The 18,720-nt window shown below is 32.0% G+C and overlaps 1 protein-coding gene across 1 annotated transcript; it reads left to right on the forward strand.

The window, feature by feature from the left end:
- The first annotated feature begins 10,300 nt into the window (after positions 1 to 10,300).
- LOC139514615 (uncharacterized) lies at positions 10,301 to 16,904 on the forward strand. The gene is made up of 2 exons (XM_071304037.1): positions 10,301 to 11,539; positions 14,813 to 16,904. The coding sequence occupies exons 1-2, from the start codon at positions 11,374 to 11,376 to the stop codon at positions 15,412 to 15,414; spliced, it is 768 nt and encodes a 255-aa protein (XP_071160138.1). The 5' UTR covers positions 10,301 to 11,373; the 3' UTR covers positions 15,415 to 16,904.
- The last annotated feature ends 1,816 nt before the right edge of the window (positions 16,905 to 18,720 follow it).

Raw genomic sequence — 18,720 nt, forward strand, 5'->3', positions numbered from 1 at the left:
AATTGGTAAATTACGGTAATGCCCAGCAAACAAATTTAAACAGTAATTAAAGTCATGTTATCATAAGGCAGTATACAATATTTAAAACTGATTGAAATAAGTAAGGAAAAGATGAAACTAAGATGTGAATGATTGAAGTAGTTCTGTTCGTCGTAAGAAATACGAATGGCAAAATGTAAGTTAAATAATAAAATGTTTATTTAATGAAATATCGAAGGAAAATTTGTATGATATATTCCTCGAGTTCATTTCCTACTGAAGAACTTAAGCAAGGTGCCACTTTATAGTCCGTACTCAGTTTTAAAAAGCTTAATTACCTTTTATATAAAACAGTCAGCTTTCTATAACACATAAGTGCCATATAACGCTAGCTTATATATGTCATGATAGAGTCATTTTTGGCATCGATTTTCAGAATTTGGCATTTTTACATGAATAAGTATCTAACAGACATGGAAAATGCAGTTTAAAGCATTTCATTGTAGGTGTTTAACATAACTTTACATCAATTATTCCATTTTTTTACAAGCTTTTTAGCACGCCAAGTAGTTTGTCTTCTAAGTATGATCAGCAGTCTTATATAGAAATATAAACTTTCATAAGAAAAATTTACCCTTTCAAGACCCAGTTTAACATCTTCATTTAAAGTTATCATCTCTTATGAAAACTGAGTTTGTGGGGATGAATAAAACGTTTACTACATTTGTTCGTCAGTTTGCACTGTTAATATAAAAGTGGTATGCTTGCCAATGAAACAACTTTCCACAAGAGACAAAATGACATCACAGAAATTAATAACTAAACGGCCACAGTACGGCCTTCAACAATGAGCAAAGCCCATACCGCATAGTCAGCTATAGAAGGCCCCGAAATGATAAACGTAAAACATTCCTAATTTATGTACAAACAAACGATCGAAAAACTAACATGTATATAACACATTGACAAACGACAACCACTGAAATAAAGGCTCCTCCTGATTTGGGACAGCCACATATATACAGAATGTGCGGCGGGTTTTAACATGTTAGCGGGATACCAACCCTTCCACTAACCTGGGTCAGTGGCGTAATAGAACAACATAAGAACGAACTATGAAAATCAGTTCTAAAAGGCTTAACTCATCAGATGGGCACAAATATAAATACATCTAACAAGAAAATAGAGTGGACGTGGGCGGGTACTTGTATATCCCAACAACAAAAAGACACTATAAGTACTGATCTGAGAGTACTCGCAGTTACTGGCAGCTAGTTCAAAGCCACTAATAACTAATAAAAATAAACATGCATCTAAGTTTTGCAAGATTGAAACAAACTGTGAGTAAAAAAGAATGATTAACTATTATTGGATAGTAACGATTGTCCATGAAAAAAGAGTAATTTTCAATGCTCTTCATCTTTGTACTTGTTTGGATTTATAAATATTTTGATATGAGCGTCACTGATGAGTCTTATGTAGACGAAACGAGCATCTGGCGTTCTAAATTATAATCCTGGTACCTTTGATAACTATTTGACCTAAATTAATTCTGGTTAAGGTACATAAAGATACAAAATATAATCAACTACAAGTCGTAGAAGAATAATATCTTTTAGATCGCACTTCTTTGATAACAATGGACCTCGAAAAAAGATTCAAATTTGTGTTTAGGTCCAGATGATAGCAACAACACATAAAAGAGGAATGCTATTTGTTGCTGAGCACTTCTTTGATTTCATTTTAAGTCCACACAATTTATTTTGTAACAGAAGCACAAAAAAAAACACGATTCTCGTTATTATGTCAATATATAATTGTAATATAATTATATTAGTGGAAAACTTATAGTATTGTTTTACTGTGAATTCTTCTCGTTGTTGTTATTGGCGTTCTAATTCTTCTCACATACAAGCTTGTCTATAGTCTGGGGATTTCTGTTATTTTTGCTACTTATTTTTTTTCCATATCCCATGTTAGGATCAATGTAAAAGGTTGAAAATTTCATATCTGAATATTTTTTTCGTTATCTGGAAAGTCACTTTTGACGACGGATCTTGATTGTTTCTGTGGGGCTTCTTTCTCATGGATATGGATCACTCACGGGGGGAAATGGACAATTGTCGAAACTAATTTGACTTTTATCATAGAAAAAATTTAAATTCACAAACTTGTTATTTTGCACCAAACATTGCTGTGACATGCCTTTTTAAAATATGATTGAAAATCGTAAATGTTTAAGTAAAATTCTATTTGCAATTGCTGACCAACATTGATAAAAAAAAAATGCAATCAACAGTATACTTCTGACAGATATTTGGTTCTCCTTGAAAAATACTGGGTCATAACATATCTTATTTACAATCCCGAGTAATCTGAATATATTTATTCAGAAATGCACAATATATGTGTATAAATCTACATGTTTCAATACGACTGCAAGAAAAAATGAAAAAAAAAATGGTCGTATATTGCTATCACGTCGTCGTCGTCAGCGTCGCCGAAGACAGATGTTTTCCGGATAATAACTTTTGTTTAAGTTAATAGAAATCAATCAAATTTTAATTTATTATGTGTCAAATATTTAATTACATTCCAAATTCAGACCTGAATCAAGCGTGAATAGTGTGTCCATTTTTGTCCGAACGGTTCAGGGTTGGACCTCTGCGGTCGTATCCAACTGCGTTCGGCGAAGCAATTTAATAAAGACTTAAATATAATTTTATATACATATTAAGTTGTGAATATGGTGAAACTGATCCTCAAAATAAGTTATAACTGCCCTGGTGTGGAATAAATTTGTGTTAAATTGATCATACTTCTTAATTTACTTATTTCAATCAGTTTTAAATATTGTATACTGCCTTAATGATAACATATATAATAATAACTGTTGAAATTTGTTTGCTGGGCATTAGTTTACCGTAATTTACCAATTATGGATTCGGTAATTTCCGCTAAAAAACGAAGTGTACCGAACGATCTCATCATACATCAATCTCATCATACAACAAAAAACGTATAATGTTGTGATCACTTCATATAATGTTGTGAGCACTTCATATACTGTTTTGACCACTTCATATAATGTTGTGACCACTGCATATAATGTTTGGACCACTGCGTATAAATTTGTGAGCACTTAATATAATGTTGTGAGCACTTAATATAATGTTGTGAGCACTGCATATAATGCTGTGAGCAATGCATATAATGTTGTGAGCACTGTATATAATGTTGTGAGCACTTAATATAATGTTGTGAGCACTTAGTATAATGTTGTGAGCACTTAATATAACGTTGTGAGCACTGCATATAATGTTGCGAGCACTGCATATAATGATGTGAGCACTGCATATAATGATGTGAGCACTGCATATAATGTTGTGAGCACTTAATATAATGTTGTGAGCACTTAATATAATGTTGTGAGCACTTTATATAATGTTGTGAGCACTGCATATAATGGTGTGAGCACTGCATATAATGTTGTAAGCACTGAATATAATGCTGATCATTAACATAAGGCAGTCATGGCGTTCCATACAAAAGAGTCAGTCCATCACAAGATCCACCAACAAAGATGATTACAGACAAATCCAATGTAACAAGGACAGCTACAAATTTTCTTTCTTTTGTCAAACAATTAAAGACTGGAACAAATTATCCTCAGTCATAACAAAAAACACTACCACAGAAACCTTCAAGGATGCACTCACGCACGATGTGCTCCTTGATACATATCCACACCTGAAGTAATCAGGCAATCATGTTTTTATCTTAAATTAAAAATAAAAAATAAAAAATCTAATATTTAAAAAATCTAAATAAAAACGAAAAATCTAAAAACAAAGAAAAATTGTAAAAAAAAATAATATAACAAATATATACAAAAATATGGAATACATCTATGTTAAACTATATTTATGAATACATAAATTTCAAATTTTTTACCAGGCATACGCCGGAAATTAAACATCAGTATGTTGATGGTTTTCTGAACTAAAGAAGAAGAAGAAGAAAAACTATTTACACCACTGGGTCGATGCAACTGCTGGTGGACGTTTCGTCCCCGATGGTATCCCCCCACCCCACCCCCAAATTAGTCAGCACTTCGGTGTTGATATGAATATCGATTATATAGTCATTTTTGTTTTAATTTCCTATTACAAAACTTGGAATTCTTCGAAAAACTAAGGATTTTCTTAATCCTGGTACCTTAAGTAACTATTTCCATAGTTAGATTCAGTACTATACATTTATAGACATTTTTAAGTTTTAAATTGACTTCATCTCTGAAAGAATTAAAGCTTCATATCATTTTTCGATATTAAGATGCAGTTCAACGCTCAATCACGTGTATTTTTAATTGGCCATATTAAGGGAAAGTCATTTCATGTCAAAACAAAACCTCATTCTATGTTGTACTAGATTACTTCACATAAATACATGTACTTTGCTATAGGTGTAATACTGTAAGATTTGATAATGTTCCTCATTAATTAATGTCAACTGGACATTATTTCATAGTAAATACTGTCCATGGACACTATTTCCCTATTTAAATGTGTCCCAAACACAATTTTCTATGAAAATATGTCCTCAGGTATGTAAAAGTGTCTAGAAACCTGGAAATTATTTAATACTATGATTCTGTCCAGGTCGACATTTTTTCACAGGACTTTTTTATATGATTAAAGTATTAAATGATATCCATTGTTTTGTTATTACTGAACGTATTTTAACCTATAGTTGCGAACTTTAATACATTGATACTTTGACAGAGAGTTGTCTCATTGGTACTCATACTATCCTTATCTTCTTATTTTATGTTTTTTATTAAATATATACATGTATAATAATTAAAATTTAAAGTAACATATGTTGTTCAGTATATTTGTCCTTGGAGGATAATTTGATAACAATTATTACAAAACATTGTCATGTGGATGGACCATATTACATAACTGCTGCTGTAAAATGATGTCCCCTTTGGGGACTATATTTCATGGCAATTATCTAATAGCAAAACTCTATATTTTCTTTTGCCTTCTTCTCACAAAAAATGTAATAAAGTTCTTCACATTTGATTTTATACTTTACTCACTTCCTTCTTATTATTCATTGTCATTAGCATTAGTTGGGTATTTATTAGAACTTTAATGTCTCTATAATCTATATTCACTTCCATCCATTATTTGTTTGTTTGCATTTGTAAATTAATCAATTTCTGTTCAATCGTTCATATTTTATTAAAATCAAAGTATAGCAAAACTTTTTACAAATACCTTTGTATAACTTCCCATGGGGGCACAATTAAATAGCAACTACTATGAAAACTTGTCCTGGGGTGGACACTATTTCGTATCTTTTGCATAACCTTTTTCAGTAAACATCTGTCAACTTAGGGGATAATATTTCATGACGATGGACATTATCTAATACCAATGTCTTACAATATCACCAAATCATAGTACGTTACATCAGAAAAAGGGTCGACAATAAATATTCTCTTACATTTGACAACTTTGGGAAATTAATCCTAAATGTCCTTGCAAAAAATGTCTCGGTAATAAACACATATCTTGGGTGTTTCAAAGCACTATTATTTTTTTATTTGGTATTTGTATAGACTATTTTGGAAACTTGAGGTCACATGGTTACTAAAGCTTTTACACAGATAACAAAAGGTGAACATTTGATTGGTTAACTTCCAGTGATGGTTATTTTCGTATTTGCAATGAAATGTTATATGTAATTTTTTCTATAGTACTGGACAGGATAAAACTAAACTGATGCTTAGTAATTTCTTATTTAAAACAAAATTAAAATTCTGCACAATTTTTTGAAAAGCGCAAATTTAACAAAGACAAATAGGGAACTTCAATGATGGTAATACACCTTTAAGAGCGAACTGTGTACAGGTTTTTTGAAATCTGATATTCTATATAAATTTCATACATTTTAACCATGTAAATACATTAAACAAGTGTTGGATACTATAATTACCTGACTATTTACTATATTAAAATCTTCTGAATGTTACTGTTATTTTTTGCAACAGTTGTGTACAATTGTATTGGAACCAACTTAACTTGCGCCTTTCCGTGTCAATCTCTGTCTTATTATTTACATTGGCCGGAGTTCTATCGGACACATGTAAAAACAAAAATCATAGAAGTTCAAAGAAGATGAAAGGTCTTTTAAGTTAACATACAGACATATTGATTGATTTCTTTCTTTCAACAATCCAATTATGGTTGGGTCCTTAACATAACTCCTGAACTAGATATTAACGAAACCACATACATATACACATACATACATTTCTCTGTGTTTACGGTGTCATTTAATAGAATATCTTTATATAAAAACTGTTAGTTAATAGATCCAAAACTGTGGACGCATTTTTGGAAAAAAAACGAAATTTTAAAAGAAAAATGAAAAATTATTGCCGCTTTTTCCATAGTTATATTCGCTACAATACTTTATAGACATTTTTAAGTTTTAAATTGACTTCATCCCTGGAAGCATTAAAGCTACATATCATTTGTCGATATTCAGATGCAGTTCATCTATAGCTTAATGCATACCGATTTTGTCTTTAATAATAATTATTGCTCAATTAAGAGTATTTAGAATAGGCCAATATTAAGGGACAGTCATTTCATGTCATCATGTCAAAACAAAACCTCATTATATGTTGTACTTGATAGCTCTACCTAAATACGTGTCCTTTAGGTGTAATACTGTAGGATTTAATAATGTCAACCTCATTAATTAGTGTCCACTGAACATTATTTTATAGTAAATACTGTCCATAGACACTATTTACCTATTTAAATGTGTCCCTGACACAAATTTCTACGAAAATATATCCTCAGGTATGAAAAAGTGTCTAGGACCCAGGAAATTATTTAATACTATGATTCTGTCCAGGTCGACATTTTTTCACAGGACTTTTTTATATGATTAAAGTATTAAATGATATCCATTGCTTTGTTATTACTGAACGTATTATAACCTATAGTTGCGAACTTTAATACATTGATACTTTGACAGAGAGTTGTCTCATTGGTACTCATACTATCCTTATCTTCTTATTTTTACTAGATATATGTATTATATACAAGTATATTAATTTTAATTCAAACAAGTAACACATGTTGTTCAGTATAATTGTCCTTGGAGGATAATTTGATAACAATTATTTGTTGCTGTAAAATGCTGTCCACTTAGGGGACAATATTTCATGGCAACAGACATTATCTAATAGCAAAGTTCTATATTTTCTTTTGCCTTCTTCTCACAAAAAAATATAATCGAGTTCTTCACATTTGATTTTATATTTCACATCCTTCTTATTGTTCTTCTTTCATTGTCATTAACATTAGCTGGGTATTTCTTTGAACTTTAATGTCTCTATAGTCTATATTCACTTCAACCCATTATTTTGTTATTTGCATTTGTAAATTAATTAATTTTTATTCAATCGTGCATACTTTATTAAAATTCAAGTATAATAAATAAAGGCAACAGTAGTATACCGCTGTTCGAAATTCATAAATCGATTGAGAACAAAATTAATCCGGGCTAAAACTGAGGGAAACACATTAAATATAAGAGAACTACGACCAAACAGAAACACAACACTTAAATGTAACACACAGACAAACGAACTATAATATAACAATCAAACTTTTTATACAGACCTTTGTATAACTTCCCTTTTGGGATACAACTTGATAGCAAGTACTATGAAACCTTGTCCTGTGGTGGACACTATTTCATATTTTTTGCAGTAAAGTCGGTCCACTTGAGGGACAATATTTAATGGCAAATGACACTATTACGCCTTACAATACAGCCAAATCAGTGTACGTCACATAAAAAAAATGGTTGAAAATAATATTATGTTGAATTTGACAGTTGTAGGATAAACAAAAACACATATATCTTTCAAAGCACCATTATTTTTTATTTGGTATTTATATAAAATATTTTGGAAACTTGAGGTCACATGGTTACTAAAGCTTATACACAGATAAATAAAAGAGGTGAAAAGTTGAGTGGTTAACTTCCAGTGATGGTTATTTTCGTATATGCAATGAAATGTTATGTACAATTTTGTCTATAGTACTGGACAGGAGTAAACTAAACTCATGCTTAGTAATTCTTTTTTTGAGTCAAAGATAAATTATCCGCAATTTTTTGAAAAGCGAAAATTTAACAAAGACTAATAGGGAAATTCAATAAAGGTATTACACCTTTAAGAGCACCCTGTGTACAGTTTTTTTTTAAATCTGCTATTCTATATCAATTTTATACATTTAAACAACGTAAATGAACCTTCACCAAGTGGTCGTCAGTTATCCATAGTCTTGAAGTTTTCGTTGGATACAATAATTACCAGAACTGTTACCATATTCGAATTGTCTGAATGTTACTGATATCCTTTGTAACTGTTGTATACAATTGTACTGGAACCAACTTAACTTGCGCCTTTCCGTGTCGATATCTGATGTTTTTACATAGGTCGGAGTACTAGTTCTCAATTAAAAGCTGTAATGTTAAAAAAAAGTATTAACCGAAATACCAATCTCCAAGGTAGGAAAAAAGAGGGAATGGAAGGTCAATAAAACCTGTCAAAATCAAACCATCGACTATATCAACCAACGGAACATATACAAAAACCCTGTGGTGTTCCTGCCTTGAAGATTGGTATTTCGGTTAATACTTTTTTTTAACATCACAGCTTTTCATACAGTTTCAAAGTTTTTCGTAATGTATAATGAAAATAATATCGATTTATTTAAGAAAATAGTTATATTTTGCTGAAAAAAAATATTTACTTATCATTGATTATATTCTAACGTTGTGATTTCATATTGTTAAGTGAAGTTTATTTTTCAAATTTCATATATGATATTATTTGGTGATCAATATAAAGTAGGATTTTCTGTCATCGTTTTACAGCTTATAACCTGTCATGTTCCAAATTGGCCCTGGCATCTTTCCGTGATAGCATCTAGTATTGGCCCAATACAGGGCCAAGAAATGATACCAGGACAAATATGGGACGGCAAATTTTCATTTCTGTTGATTAAGCCAGCCTATATTGAAATCATTTTAAATAGTGGACTCATTTGAAAGAGCCTCTTGTAAGATGCACACATGTTCATTTCTTTCCCTTACAAAGTTTCTTTACTTAGAGGCTTCTCGACAATTCAAAACTACAGTCCTTTAACACTATAATTTCTTTTGGCGTCAGTGTTCGTTATTTGTTGATTTCGATGAGCGTTGGCCGTTGGTATCATAAAAGCTCATTCTCTATAATAAGAATATGTCTACATAAAAATAAAAGCCAGTACAAAGTCAGGATGTTCGTTTAATGTGTTTGAAATTTTGATATTTGATTATGGACATTCCGTTTTGAATTTTCCTCGGAGTATTTTTATTATCTTACTATCTCCATAAAGATTGGTATTATTGTTATTTTACTATTAATTATGTCAACAGGATAAACAGAATAATTTGTATTTTACCCACTGACGGAATATTTGCTGGGAGAACTACTAGTATGCGGTAATCAAATTTGCAAAACCTATTTCATAATAACAAGTAAGTGGTATTATTGCATAACAATATAATATCAGTCCGATATGAGGTTTAAATAGAACAAAAGAATTCGACCTCTTGTGTTTAGAAGGTAGAAAAGTGAAACAAACTTTGTATACGGTTGTCAAGATGTCACAAAAGTTATTTGCCGTAAAGTCATTATAAATATTTTCATTCACGTTGTTTAATTTTCATATTGTACAATTGTTAACAATGCAACTTGCAAACAATCGTTTTTAAAACGACCATAAGTCAAGCTGTTACGTCATTTAGGGGGTCTCCTTATAAACTGCTACTTTTGTTTGCCCGACATAGAACAAATCTGGGGAAAATTACAAAAATTGAAAAATGAATTGTCAATCTTTTAAGACCATTCCCAAAGTGGTAGAACTTAATTTGACATTTGGACGTAATTTTAAAGTTGGATGTTATATGACGGGGTTTTGTTAATTCATTTAAGCATCGAACACACCCGTCCTATATATGTAACATCACATGACTTTTAAGTGATTAAAACTTAAAAAAAAAAAATAATATTTGCAAGTTTGACATGTTTTTTTTTTCTTAAATAATTACAATTACACCGACAGTCATAATTTCTGTATTATTTTAAAAAGTTTTGTAACACATTTTGTTACACCTTAGTTATACAGTAGCCCGGATTGGTTGACCATTGTGAAGTTGAGATTTTTGGGTAGCATAGATTTATATCGTTGTATTCCTTTTGTTTGTGTAAACCAATTGTCGTTCGGAATTATTAAGATTTAATCATTAAGCATTAAATCAATTTAATAAATTAAGATTATCGTCTGCTAAACTTGAGTTATCTTTTCTTTAATTTTGAAGGACTTGAGCGTCTTTCATTTACCTACATAATTTCATAAGCGGTTTTCCCGCTTTTATTTGGTATAAAATTGCATGCTTTTCGTGATTTGTTCATTGCGTGATTTGAACTGAAGGAACACAAAAGGATAGGCTGATTCAGACATAAGATAAGTACATATGTTTTATTGATAAATAGATAAAGTTATTGCAGTTGAATTTTCTGAATGATTTTATTTCTGTATTTTGTTAAGAATAATTTTATTTTATTTGAAAGTTGTTATTGCAATAGTTTGATTCTTATTTCAATGTATCGCGTACTTGGATAGCATTTATACGAAGTACATGTAGACTATTATTTAATAGTTACATTTGTGCACACATATATTAATCATTGAATAGCATTTAAATAGCTTTTAAATTAAAATGCTTTGATACAGGTGATATATTTGTTTTGATTGTAATGTATGAGCGATATTCTTTAAACAGGTAATTACATGTTTGTAGTGTAAGCCGTATTAACATTTACATGTCCGCTAATGTTTAATTTGATACACGTTCATCTTTTATAAGTTATTAATTTGCGGATAATTAAATCAGCTTGGTAATTTAACTTGCTGTTTATAACGACGTTTTATTTGGTTAAAAAGAACATTGCACTTGTTTTAATTGTGTTTACTTACAAACTTCAGTTGTTTAATGCATTCAAATGTATTAATGTTATTGAAGACAACGTAGTGGGTTATATGTGGTATTTAATTTATCTAAATTGAATGATTATTAAGAACCTGAAATTATATTTTGAAATATGATTAAGTCTTTTAATACTTGATGTATGTATCTAATCTGTTTTTATAATTATAATAGTGTATAACAATGCCAAGGGGTAGAGGCAGACGTCGTCGGTAGGACCCGGTTGTAGGAGGTCGAGAACTTCGTATTAGAACGGCTCCTATGGAACAACAGCAACCACCAGTTAGGAATGAGAGAAGGCGTCCCCAAGTTGAGGTTGATGAAGATGCCCCTGTAGTAAGAAGACGGAGGGTTGATGAACCTCAATTAGTTGCCTTGCAACCAGATGTAGAATTGCAGGAGAATGAACCTCAATTAGCTGCCTTAGGTGAGGTTATTGATGTTTTTGATGAACCTCTAATGATGCCTGGTTTTAATGAGGTTGATGTATTTATAAGTCAAAAGCTTAAGGATAAGATTTGGAATTTTGAATATATTGATTTGTCCCTTATGCATCGCAACAATTTCAACAGTCAAACAAATGAAAACACCATTGGCATTAATGACGGTATGCTGGTAATACAAAACAAAGTTAAGAATAACCTTACTATTACTTCTGTTGAGAATTGGACTGATTGTTTTATTGCTTATGCCCAGGTCCTTATTGAAAGGCATCCTGGAAAAGCAAGTGAACTTTTCTCATATATGTCCATAATAAGGGGTGCAGCGACTGATCACCCTGTTGCAAAATTGTATTCTTATGACCAACAATTTCGTTTGAGAGTATCAAGGGATCATACAAAAAAATGGTCATCCATAGACGGTTTTTTGTGGTTGCGTATTTTAACTAACAATTCTCAAAAACAACAGCAGGCTAATGTTGGTTATAAATGTTATGATTTTAATTTTAAAGGTTTTTGCAATAAACGCAATTGCCAATACAGACATGCATGTCTCAAATGTGGTTTTAATCATCCTGCTTTACGATGTCGTCGCTATATGGACAATGAAGGTAATACTGGTCCATCTAGGTTTAAGAGAAATAACATTACACCTTTCGTAAACAACTCTGATAATAGACAAAACCCAAAAGGTGGTTTTAACAAGAGATAATTTATAATTTTTCAGAACTACATCCAGACCAGTTTAATATTTGGGCCTTAGGAAAGTCTCCGGTTAATGTAAATGAACTATCTAAGCTTCTGGAACTATATCATGATAAGCAAAGCGCTGTTGAACTTTTGAATGGATTTAAATATGGTTTTAAAATTCATTACGAAGGTCCTAGACATTCATGTGAATATAGAAATTTGTTGTCTGTTTTGAAAAACCCTATTGAAGCTCAAAAGAAGTTAAATAATGAGATATCATTAGGTCGAATGGCAGGCCCATTCAAACATAAACCTATTTCAAATCTTCGGTGCTCTCCTATTGGTTTAGTTCCTAAGAAAACTGGTGGACTTAGATTGATAACTCATTTGTCTTACCCACCAAATGAAAGTATCAATGATTTTATTGATACTCAGTTTACCAAGGTCACTTATTCATCATTTGACAATGCAGTCAAAATTGTTAAACAAATGGGGAAATCGGCTTTAATGGCAAAAATGGATATTAAATCCGCATTTCCTTTACTTAAATGTTATCCTGGTGATTTTGATTTACTTGGCATCAAACTAAATGGTCTTTACTATATCCAAAAAACAATGCCCATGGGATGTTCTATTAGTTGTGCTACATTTGAAAAATTTTCAACCTTTTTACATTGGTCAGTTAAAAATAAAACGCATTCTGAAAATTTGGATCATTATCTTGATGATTTTATATTTGTTGGAGAAGCTTATAAAGATGACTGTCTTTTTCTTATGACTGCATTTTCAAATGTTTGTTCAAGCTTGGAAGTTCCTATAGCAAATGAAAAAACTGAAGATCCTTGCACAAAACTAGAGTATTTAGGTTTGTTAATTGATTCAGATGAGATGTTGGTTAGAATACCAGATGATAAAATTGAAAAACTTAAAGATCAGATAAATTGGGTATTGGAAAAAAGAAAAATTACTCTGAAAGAAATGCAGTCTTTAACGGGTTCGTTGGCTTTTTGTGCAAGGGCTCTTCCCTCTGGTAGAGCATTTTTGAGGCGTTTATATGGCTTTTTTAAAAATGTTAAAAAACCTCATCATTTTATAAGATTGACCAAAGGAATACGAGATGATTTGCAAATGTGGCAATATTTTCTTAAAGAATTTAATGGCTATACATATATCGAAGATTTAGACTGGGTTTCAAATGCTGATTAACATTTGTATACAGACAGTGCAGGTGGTCATTCACTGGGTTGTGCAGCTTATTTAAATGGGTCATGGGCTATTTTACAATGGCCATATAATTGGGGCAAAGTTTTATTAAGTGACATTACTTATTTGGAAATTATACCTATTGCTTTGGCCATCTATTTATGGAAAGAAAGGTTTACGAATAAGAAGATAATTTTTCATTGTGATAATATGGCTGTTGTTGCAATTTTAAATTCAAAATCTTCAAAAAATGACAGGGTTATGTTTTTGTTGAGAAAAATAGTTTTGTGGACATTATTATTCAATTTTCAATTTAAAGCGTTGCATATTTTTTCAAAAGACAATTTTATTGCTGATGCTTTATCTCGTGGACAGATGAAGAAGTTCAGAGAAGTAACGAGCAACGCCGACCCGACGCCACAGACAATTCCACAAGAACTCTTAGATCTTTTGATGTAGAAGCTTCAAAATTGTTGAATTATTCAATTTCTCAAAGTACCAGAAATGTTTATGAAAATGCATTGCATTCGTTCAATATGTTCAGGGTGGAATATTCTATTCCCCTTAGTTGGCCACCAAGTAACAGACAAATTATTCGTTATATTGGTTTTTTGTCACTAAATCATTATTCATCATCTACAATTAGATCATATATATCTGGAATAAGTTACAAATTAAAAATTCAAGGGAATGAAGATTTAACTAAATCTTTTATCATTCAGAAACTTTTGGGTGGTTGTGATAGACTTTACAAGTATAAAGATCTTCGGGAACCTTTGACTATTGATATTTTGATTAGATTAAATGTGGCTTTGAGGCACGTGTGCTCTTCAAGATATGAAACAATATTGTTTCAAACAGCATTTAACTTAGCTTTTGCTGCTTTTTTACGTGTGAGTGAATTTGCCATTACAACGAATGTTATGCTAGAGCATATTTTACATAGGCGGGATGTTTATATTGACCATGTAAAAAATCAGCTGTTTGTTACGATAAAATTTTCAAAAACTGATCAAAAAGGGAGATCCACTACTTTAGTTGTGGAAAAAAATGAATCAAATGAGATTTGTCCTCTACAAAGTTTGAAAGCCTTTTTGCAAATTAGACCTGGAAATGATGGTCCTCTTTTTTGCCATATAAATGGGAAATCATTGACAAGATTTCAGTTTCAGACTGTTTTAAACAAAGGACTCAAGTTTTTGAGTTTAAACACATCTAGATTTAATACGCATTCGTTTAGAATAGGAGCAGCGACGTCAGCCTTTATGTCTGGTAAAACTGAAAATCAGATTAATTCCATGGGTCGCTGGATGTCGTCATCATTTCAGCGCTACATTAGAATTCCTATTATTTAATTTTGCTTTCAGCAAAAAATGACATTTGGATCATTGGTTCATCTTTGGTAAAAAAGGCATCTGAACACACTCAAACTAGAGCAACTGGTATTGATCTGGGTCTGGAAAAACTTGGTTACAGTATTGTGTGGATAGGTCATTCAGGAATGTTATGGGACATGGTTCCTTCTATTATAACTGCATTGTTGAATTGGAGACCGCCACCTTCAATAATTCTTATTCATTGCGGTGGTAATGATTTATGTAACATTCAAAATGGTAAACTTTTATATAATATTAAGGACACTTTACGTCAGTTAATGTCATCGTTACCAAACACAACTGTTATTTGGTCATACATTTTGCCAAGGCGAATTTGGAGGAATGCCATGAACAAAAAGGCAGTAGAACGGTCTAGAGCCCGTGTAAATAGGGGTGTTAGATCTTACCTACACAAAGTTGGGGGCAAGGCTATTAAACATACTGATTTTGATGATATCCATCCAACTCTTTTTGCTGATGATGGCGTACATCTGTCTTATATTGGCAATGACATATTTATTAATGCTATTCAGTCAGCATTAGAGTTGTTCATTAAGTATCCAAACAGATTTTTATATCCAGATGAACTTTAAACTGTTTTAAGTTGTAAGCCATCGTGCATGTACTCATGAAGTTGTATGTCAGTTGAATAATTTATTCAGTTGTTAAAAGCATGTATCAAGTTGAAAGCTCTGTTGAAGATACAACAATTTTGTTGTTAGTTGTAAATACATAGTGAATAATTTTTTGTTGTTGTGCAAGTTGTTTATACTGTTGTACAGTAAAGTTGATTACTTCGTTGAACTGTTGTATAGTATAGTTGATATACTTCGTTGAACTGTTGTAAGTATAGTTGATATACTTCGTTGAACTGTTGTATAGTATAGTTGATATACTTCGTTGAACTGTTGTATAGTATAGTTGATATACTTCGTTGAACTGTTGTAAGTATAGTTGATATACTTCGTTGAACTGTTGTATAGTATAGTTGATATACTTCGTTGAACTGTTGTACAGTATAGTTGATATACTTCATTGAACTGATGTTTAGTTTTTGAACTCTGTTTAACTTGATATGTTTGTTCAAAACCTAGGTTTTTTCATTTGTTTTGTGTGTTAAAATTTTTTGTCATGGATTGATAAATTTTGTTGGCGATGCTTACAAACAAGTTTGTTAGCATTTGGCTGAATTTATTACAGTTGGCGTCTGGTAGCCCAGTTGCCATTTGGAGAAAACATATGATGGTTGCCCTTCAATGTTTTAATCTTGGACATTAATGAGACATTGTCGATAAATGCAAATTCATAGGCCGGTTGATAAATAGTTGTACTGTCCTAATAAATCCATGACAAAAAATTGCCAAAAATTCAAACTTACTATTTGTTGTTTTTTATTATGATTATTATTTAGTTTGTCTTACAATTTATCTTCATTTGTATAACGAAGGTAATCTGGAGTCATTGGAAATATTACGAGTGATTTCAATGAATTTGGGTTATCTTTTATCTGGTATATCGAATTCCTAAATCTATATCTTTGGTTTCTTTCGAATATTTAATAATAAGATTTAATCATTAAGCATTAAATCAATTTAATAAATTAAGATTATCGTCTGCTAAACTTGAGTTATCTTTTCTTTAATTTTGAAGGACTTGAGCGTCTTTCATTTACCTACATAATTTCATAAGCGGTTTTCCCGCTTTTATTTGGTATAAAATTGCATGCTTTTCGTGATTTGTTCATTACGTGATTTGAACTGAAGGAACACAAAACCCACCCTATCCCACCCTTGAGAATATTTTCTGCTCTCTGTTGTATATTTTCAGATATCGTTAAAGAAGCGTCATGGATTGGACAGAATATAAACTGAATATATTGATTACTGAATGGCTGAATTTATTACAGTTGGCGTCTGGTAGCCCAGTTGCCATTTGGAGAAAACATATGATGGTTGCCCTTCAATGTTTTAATCTTGGACATTAATGAGACATTGTCGATGAATGCAAATTCATAGGCCGGTTGATAAATAGTTGTACTGTCCTAATAAATCCATGACAAAAAATTGCCAAAAATTCAAACTTACTATTTGTTGTTTTTTATTATGATTATTATTTAGTTTGTCTTACAATTTATCTTCATTTGTATAACGAAGGTAATCTGGAGTCATTGGAAATATTACGAGTGATTTCAATGAATTTGGGTTATCTTTTATCTGGTATATCGAATTCCTAAATCTATATCTTTGGTTTCTTTCGAATATTTAATAATTTTAATACATCATTTATTGATCTTGCAATTTCTTGTAATTTAGTTTGCGTCTTATTTTTTTGGTGTCATATTTTGGCTTTGCTTGTGTTCGATCATACTTATATTTCTTTTCGTTTTGAGATTTCGTCCTATTTCTGTCGCGAAATACTGAGTAATTCGGTTTTCGGACTTTATATACTGTTTTACGCGCCCTTTTCATTTCATCGAGATTTCACACACCAAACTTGTTCGACAACTTTAGTTCAACATGAGTGACGAGGAAGACCCACGCGAAGTTACCAACCGAGATAGTGAACCGCCAAATCAAACAGACCCAGGTAATCATGTAGGATTTCCTCCTGAAGACGCCCTTTCTTTGTTTTCCCGTCAATTAGATACCGCTTTAGTTAGACACAAGAAAGAACTTTTCGCACAAATTGACTTAAAGATTGGCAATAGTCCCCTGGAAAAGAGTTCTCGTTTACCATCAATCGCTCCAAAGTTTAAATTCGAGGGCAATGGAAGGCAGCACGAGTTCAATACTGCTCGTATAAATGAACTTAGCAGAGCGACAGATTTTCTAGAGCGTGGTTCTGTCGGTGCAGCAGTTAAAGCCTTGGAGCAAGCAGAAGCAGCTTTAAAAGAAAGGAACAAGCTACTCCGTATTGCCGACAAATATAGTTGGGACGTAATTGAGGAGTTTATGGACGACCCGTTAACCGAAAATACAGAAGAGGCAACTAGGCTAAAGCAGGCAGAATACAGAGCGAAAATGAAGAGGAGGGACAAGTACACAAAAGCCGACCGACCAACCCTTATTACAAGAACCCAGTCGACGAAAAGGCTACGTCTGATCTTTTTCGTCGCCCTAGCTCAACATATTCAGAAGACTCATCTAGGAGCAGGAGTACGGCTGGTGGAAAAGGCATCTAGGAAAGAAAGGAGCAACCCGCTGTTTCTACTGCAACGAGGAAGGTCATTGGGCCTATCAATGTCCTAGGAAAGCAGGCAGATACCGCCCAGAGAAGCAGCAGCAGTGAAGCAGTTAAGTACCAGTTTTATAATTTACCAAGCAAGATTAGTATGAAAATTCACTTAAAGAAAAAACCTCATTTTATGTTGGTAGTCTTAACGAAAACTTTTCATTTTGGAAAGATATCTTAAAAGCAAACAATTTTGTTCTCAACGTAATTTCTAGCGGTTATTTAATACCTTTCTATGAAAATCCTTCGTCAGTTATATTGAGCAATAATACTTCTGCTTTTAAACATTCAGTATTCGTGGAGCGTGCTATTGGTAAGCTTTTAGAAACGGGGGCAGCTATCGAATGCAAAGATCACATTCCTTTTGTTATCAATCCACTTACCCTTACCGTATCAGTTAACGCCTCAGGTAAAGAAAGGTTGATCTTAGATTTAAGGCACGTCAATCAATTTATAGAAAAAAGGAAATTTAAGTTCGAGGGTGTAGCGGAGGCTTTACAATACACAATTAAAGACGGATACATGATTGGATTTGATTTAACTAGCGGGTATCATCACGTGAGCGTTCATAAAGACCATCAGACATATTTAGGATTTTCCTGGAAATTTCAGAACACAACTAAATACTTTAAATTTTCAGCTCTCCCATTTGGGTTATCTACAGCAGC

This window comes from Mytilus edulis, chromosome 3 (genome assembly GCF_963676685.1).
Source record: "Mytilus edulis chromosome 3, xbMytEdul2.2, whole genome shotgun sequence".
Classification (NCBI taxonomy): Eukaryota; Metazoa; Mollusca; class Bivalvia; order Mytilida; family Mytilidae; genus Mytilus; species Mytilus edulis.